Genomic DNA, 7,463 nt, shown 5'->3' on the forward strand with positions numbered 1-7,463 from the left:
GGGGGGGCATAAGACTGCTGAGGATGAGCAGAGAGAGAGAGAGAGAGTTCATGTTAACAACTGAAAATATATTTTACATAGGGCAAGACCACTTTGGTAGTGGTTTGGGTTATGTAGTTACCTTGCCATGATGTAACTCCAAAGGTGGACAAGAAAATAATTGCTCCATCGATTCGAAATTGATCATTCAAAAATATTGACATTGACTTGCATTGTACGATGAAACAGCTCTCAAAGTCACTCTTTTAGTAACAAACACAAACAAAGCTGATTCTGACAATAAAGAACATCACAAAACCCAGTACTGTTTGTTTTTTAAATAAAAATGTCAACTTCCTGTTGATTTAGCTATTTTTTTTATGAAACACGAACTGGATCCACGGATCTGGTTCTTCAAATAGTAAAATCAACAGGAAGTTGAAGTACTGGGTTTTGCGATGTTCTATATTGTCAAAATCAGCTTTGTTTGTGTTTGTTAACGGGCTAAAAGAGTGACTTTGAGAGCCTCTTCACCGGCGTACAATGTAAGTCAATGAGGAGCATATTTTGAATGATCAATTTCTAATCAATGGAGCAATTCTTTTTTAATTTCTTTCCACCTTTGGAGCTACATCATGGCAAAGTCACTACACAACCCAAACCTCTACCAAACACTAAAAATACTGTTAATACTCGGAGAGCGTACAATGTACATTTGGGGCTCTCAGAGTTACATTTTACAAGTAATGTGTGTATTATGTACATTCTGAACGAGTTGAACTCACCATTAACATAGTTTTCATTTCAACGACAGCATTTAAAATTGTACGGGGAGCAGCAGAAATGATGGGCTGACATTGGACTGGCATTGAAAACATTCAAACATGTGTTGAGTGGTCTTTGTTTGTCAGTGTTTTGATGCTCTTCCAGTGGTCAGACTAATCATTCTGCTGAAAGCCTTGGCTCCACAACTGAGACCCAGATGGAACTGGTTTAAGATGATAGTAAGTGAGGTTCTGTGCCACTGATTTGATGTACGAGGAAGCGCCCAGGAAACAAGGTGAGAGAGAGAGAGAGAGAGAGAGAGAGAGAGAGAGAGAGAGAGAGAGAGAGAGAGAGAGAGAGAGAGAGTGCTTTGGCAATGTGAGAATGCTTGTCCTGCCAATAAAGCATATTTGAATTGAGAGAGAGAGAGAGAGAAAGAAGATTCGTGCTAACACAGTATGTCAGCACGAACATGCATTTACCAGTGCGTAGATGTGTATGTATCATACAGCATGTACAGTACTATATGTGCCTGTGTGTTTTGATATGAATGCAAGTACAAGTACATGTACATGTGTGTGAGAGTGTGAGAGTAAGTGTGAGTGTGAGTGTGAGTGTGTGTGTATGTGTGTGTGTGTGTACTTGTGTGAGGCAGTGTTTGTGATAATGACAGGTTGTCATCACCCGGCAGCACTGAGTGTGAGCCAGCCCCGATATTAATCTATTACCTGTACTTCCCCTAACCACCTCACGCACGCACGCACACACGCACACACACGCGCGCGCGCGTGCGCACACACACACACACGCACACACATAATGCAAAATACAGACACATCGATAGTACAATAATACTGCACTAACAAGACAAACGCACAAATAGCCCAGAGGGATGCTAACTCTAACAGAATACATGAACACAAACATAGCGCTGAGAGAGACAGTGCTTGTGGCACAATTTCATTGACACATCGTTCAGTCGTGAGCTAACCGTCGGGAAACAGCCAATTAGCGTACACAGGCACTTGACACAGTGCAGAACAAACAGGGGGGGAACAGATTATAGCATGAATAGCAGCAGCTAATCTGATTGGCTGTGACGGAATATGACCAGGCACTGTACGTGACCCTGGGACCGGCTAAATGGATTTAGAAGACGAAGAAGAGGAAGAGGAACTTCATCATCAGTCAGTGATGTTCAGGTTTCAATTTTATCCCCATACTGTTAGGCCTGGTTGTGCATGTTTACTAGTCAGTGGTGTAAAGTAACTAAGTAAATTTACTCAAGTACTGTATTTAAGTACAATTTTGAGGTACTTTCCAATTTCCGAGTATTTCCAATTGTCTATACTTCTACTTCTACTCCACTACATCTCAAAGGCAATTATTGTACTTTTACTCCATTCAAATTATTTGAAAACTTTAGCTACTACTTTGCAGATATAAATTATTACATACAAGTAAGACGCGCGAGCGCTGGAAGCGAACGCAGCTCGAAAATATTGTGTATTTACGGACTTGTAATCCGTGTTATTTCACCGTGATGGGGAGAGAACATTTACATTGTGTGTGTGTGTGTGTGTGTGTGTGTGTGTGTGTGTGTGTGTGTGTGTGTGTGTGTGTGTGTGTGTGTGTGTGGCAGGCTGTTGTGCATTTTAATGAGAGCATTGTCTGAATTCCTGCACTCTGGCGCACTCTGGCGGCTGCTTACAGGCAGTGCACCCACGTGAGTCACATGGGGGCGCGAGCCAATGAGAGCGCGGCTGCACACAGAGAGATCACACACAAGCCGAGCACGGCGCGCCTCCTTCGGCGCGCCTCCTTCCGCTGCGTTCGCAAAAAAAAACATACATTAGCCACTTTAGTCCTATTTTATATCTAGGCTATTGGAAAGCGCGTCACTTGTAGATCTGCTATTTTCAAACATTTTAGTACATTTACTTTTGGTACTTTAAGTACATTTTGATGCCAATACTTTTGTACTTTTACTCAAGTCAATTTTGAATTCCGGACTTTTACTTGTAAACGAGTACTTCTACATTGCAGTATTGATACTTTTACTTAAATGTAGGGTAAGTGATATTTTTGGGTTAAAACAAAAAGTATTTTGTTAAAAGGTTAAAGCACTATATTCTGATAGTAATCATTGCTATAGAGTGTCTCCCTGTCTCTCCAGCTCTTTAATAAACAGAAAATACATGTTTCGGTAGGTGTCAAAATCTCAGCCAATCAGGAGAAAGTACCCATTTTTAAGCTTAATTTCTATAGTGTTCCAGTTCCAATTTTGTCTGCTCATTTCTTAGTGTCATCACTTCCAATTTCACTTGTTTAATCTATATCCTGATTGAGTTCTCCGTCCTGGTTGGATAAAATTGGAAATGAAACTGAAACTGAAACGAAAATGCATTTTCTGTTTAATAAAGAGGTGGAGAGACAAGGAGACTCCTAATACTGAACAAACACTCTATAGCAATGAGTACTATCAGAATATAGAGCTATTTAACACTTATTTTAACCAATGCAAATCACTTACCCTACCTTTAAGTAAAACAATTGAGTACTTTTTCCACCACTGTCTGTTACTAGTTCATCCGGGCTGACTGGAACCAAGAGTCAGGGATATGCACTGTACTGGACCATGGCCGTGCAAGTAGCACCAGCCCTGGTGTCTGCTCCGCTTGATTGACTGCTGAGTGCAGAGCCGGAAACTGTGGACCGGGGCTGCACAAGTTCATCCAAACATATCGAATCATATGGGAACAAAACTCGCTACAGGAGTTATATCCACATCATGTCTGTCATCTTATCTGTCGTTTCACCAGACAGGCGGAGGTTACTCCATATTGTAAAAAAGAAATTCTTTACTCGCATGCTGGGCTTGTAAATGTTTTTGTCTGGTTTGTGCATACAGTGTATAGGGGGGCAAATGCAAGTGAAAAAAAAAAAAAAATATATATATATATATATATATATATAATCTATTTGCCAGTTCAAATCAAACCACAAACCACATAATAAAGCAGTTGTGCACATGGTAGACATGGTAGATATACACAATAAACATATCACACACCTGCAGTAGCTATTCGCAAACATATGTACCTTTCCTATAATGTTCTATTCATTTCACGAAGAGCAGAGGGGAACCAGCCCAGTGCCAAGGCGCATGCACACACGTACACTCGTACGAATGAAAAAAAAACAGACATGCAAATAAACACACCGACTTGCACGCACACGCACGCACACAGACACACACAGACACACACAGACACACACATGATCAAAGGCCTTGCCCAGGGAACCTCTTTTAGCCAATTTGTGCAGCTGTCAGGGTCGGGCGATAGCACACTGTGTGTGTAATGTGTCAGAGACTGTGATAGGGAAAGCCTTTGAAACGTCAAAATCTCGCTCCATGGCAGCCCCCCCCACCCCCCCCCACCCCCTCCATCCCTCCCTTCCTCCCTGTTTTCTATCGCTCACTCCCTTATTTATTTTTTTCATTATGACTCAATCTTTCTCAATGTATGTCTCATTCTTTATGCTTCTGTTCCACTCACTACACAGCTCATTGTTTAAATTGCTCTCTCTCTCTCTCTCTCTCTCGTGCTTGTTCTCTGCCTCTCTCTCTCTCTCTCACGGTTTACTGTGTAGTCGGAGAACAGGAACTGAAGGCTGTCTCTCAGCTGGCACTGTTGACACACATTGCACACAAAGCAGCTCTCGCAGCGGGGAAAGCCTCAGAAACAGTGACACAAACAGTCGTAGCAAGCAAACAGTCACCAGGGTTTCTAGCATTCTCATTGGAGACAAGGGTGACACGCTGAACGGAGAACGTCTGTGTTGTGCTGAACCCTGTTGGCGTGTGTGTTATCGTTTTGTTTCTCTCTCATTTCATCTTGTCTCATGTCATCCCAGGACAAAATTGTGCGAACGGAGAGAACAGGATGAAGCTCTCGTCATTCGATCCCTATGTGGTATTTAGATTCATTATTAGAAAATAGATGTAGTTCTCAAATAATCCTTTTCACACACGCGCACACGCACACACACACACTTCATCACTTGCCAAACAATTAGTACCTCTTGGAAAACCCTGCAAACTAATGAATATTCCTCCCCTAACTCCTTCTCTCTTTTCCATTCTTCCAGAGAGAGCCATCTGCCATGCCCATGGTCAGGTTTCCCCTATTTGTGCCATTTCCCTATCATTAGCAACCGCAGTTCACCCTGTATGCTGAGATGATGGGTGTATGCGTGTTGGATGTGTCTAATGCTCAAAGTGGGGTCCAGGGACCAACAGGGGTCCTTGGTTGGAGGGGGGTTTGGGGGTCCCTAGCCAAATGAGAATCAGTTCAAACACTTTAACCCTATTTTCTGTTTTGGCTATTCGAAAATAGCCAATGTAAGCTCACAAGCTGTGTTTTTGAAACATTTTGAAAAATCTTAAAGAATTTAGAATGTTTTAGAAACAACAACTCAAGTAGGTTGGAGTGGATTATTGAGGGTATCCACCAAGAACGAGGGAAACGATTCCCTTTACAATGCTCTAGACCAGTGGCGTCAGTTCAGCAAAAGCTAAGGTATGGCAAGGTTAGGGTTGCCAACTCCCAGAGATTGAAATAAGGGACACCTATCCTGGGCACGCGGCCACATTTTAACCCCGAAATGCATAGAAAACTATGCATTATACCTATAACACAATACAAAACACAATGGTCTTACACCTGCATTAGGCTACTATTCATGATTTATTTTATTTTATATATATATATATTTTTTTTTTGAGCCAAGGTATGGCACCTGCCCTACCTTGCCATACCCAATTGACGCCCTTGCTCTAGACCCCTGTGAGATGGATTGCTGCTGAGCGCAACACCTACCATCAGCTTCAAGCAACTTACCACACAACTTAGTTACCCAAGCTGTACTACTCATATACAGTACGTTGAGTTGGTGGTGCCAGGGATCAAACTTAGGATCTTGCAGTCCAAAGGCAAATTCTCTACTGACTGAGCTAACCAGACACTGTGCACGACACCACTAACTACACAAATCTTCTCTTATGGGGGTCCCTGGCATAAAGTCTTTTCAGATGGGGATCAGCCAAACACAAACCAATTTGGGGTCCTTGACAGGAAAATGTTTGAGAACCACTGGTACCACCGACTAATGTATTGTGTACATGCTTGTTCAGAACAGGACAGATAAAGAGCAATGCATACAGAGTGACAGGAAGAACACGAGATGGAGACAGAATAGAGAGAGAATGGCAGAGAAACAGAGAGGAAGAGATTAACTCACTACAATGAGTCTATTCATGTGTTCGACATAGCACTGGTCCATATATTTAGCCGAGCTCATTTCCTAGAAAGTGCCCCTCCGTGCCTCGTATTGTTCCATTACTATACATGCTGTCACACAAGCATATAGAGGCGTGTGTGTAGACTCTGTAGAATCCTGGAGTGAACACTCTGTAATTTTGTTGCACGCACATACACATACACACAACTAGACTCACAGGTGGTGATATTTTCAAATGGATCAAAGGGACATTGGGATCACATATTTTTACTCCCCCAGAGTTGCACGCACGCACGCACGCACGCACGCACACACACACACACACACACACACACACACACACACACACACACACACACACACACACACACACACACACACAACACACACACACACAACACACACACACACACACACACACACACACACACACACACACACACGGGTGATACTTTCAGGAGACCACAAAGGGGGGGGTAAATGACATTTTTCTCATATATTTTGTACATATTGTGTTCTGTATTTGTTGATGTATTATTGTGTTAATGTTATGCTATGTTGATTAATTAAATACATACTGTAGGACCACAATGGAAACAAGTCCCCAGGACTTTTTTTGTGTTATCCTTTTAGCCTTAATGTCTTACTGTACCACGTGCTGTTTACATATTTCTGACTAATAAAGTATTCAATCAATCAATCAATCAGACATTGGGATCGCAGGATTGGCTGCATCGGGCTGCGGAATGAGGATATACGAGTGGGGGATGGTGAAGGGTTATGCCTAATCCAAAAATAGCCGATCTACAAACTTACAACACACTGCCATGCGACTATTTTCGGCATGTGACACTGTCCTAACGACGAGTACATCAGACTTCATCAGTCAGAGGGGGACTGGCGAACTGAGATCTGGAGGAAATGGGGAGAGAGAGAGGGATGAGAGGAGAGAGAGAGAGAGAGAGAGAGAGAGAGAGAGAGAGAGAGAGAGAGAGAGAGAGAGAGACGATGGGAGGCCTGAGATAAAGAGAGAGGATGACGTGACAGAAGAGGAGGAGGGATGATGGAAGGGCAACGGGGTAAAAGGGGAAACATGGCCTGAAGAGTAGAGAAAGGAAGAGACAGACAAAGAGACATCAACAAGGAAGGACATCAGGGGCAGAATGGGGGGTAGGGGGCACACAGAGAGGACGGGGTCTGGGTGAAACAAAGTCAATGGGCAAGAGAGGAACAGGAAGGAGTCAGTGTTGTTGTGTACATGGGGGGGTGAGAGAGAGGGTTGTTCCGGCCTACTTCAGCGCTTCCTGAAATGGAGAGGAAAGAATGCAGGCTATTTTTGGGTCCAGCTCTGAGATCCCCCCCCTCTCTCTCTCTCTCTCTCTCTCTCTCTCTCTCTCTCTCTCTCTCTCTCTCTC

The 7,463-nt window shown here is 43.1% G+C and overlaps 1 protein-coding gene across 8 annotated transcripts in view; it reads right to left on the bottom strand.

The window, feature by feature from the left end:
- rbms3 (RNA binding motif, single stranded interacting protein) overlaps nt 1–7,463 on the bottom strand; it is a 160,322-nt gene that overhangs the window by 117,428 nt on the left and 35,431 nt on the right. For 5 of the 8 annotated variants that reach the window (XM_080426163.1, XM_080426161.1, XM_080426159.1 and 2 more), the window contains exon 2: nt 1–17. This exon is cut by the window's left edge and continues 168 nt beyond it. In XM_080426163.1, the coding sequence (XP_080282289.1) occupies nt 1–17 (17 nt within the window). The remainder of the gene's footprint in view (nt 18–7,463) is intronic. The other 3 variants (XM_080426164.1, XM_080426162.1, XM_080426158.1) reach the window with 1 other exon arrangement.

Source organism: Gymnoscopelus braueri (assembly GCF_963280865.1).
Source record: "Gymnoscopelus braueri genome assembly, chromosome: 4".
In the NCBI taxonomy this organism is placed as follows: Eukaryota; Metazoa; Chordata; class Actinopteri; order Myctophiformes; family Myctophidae; genus Gymnoscopelus; species Gymnoscopelus braueri.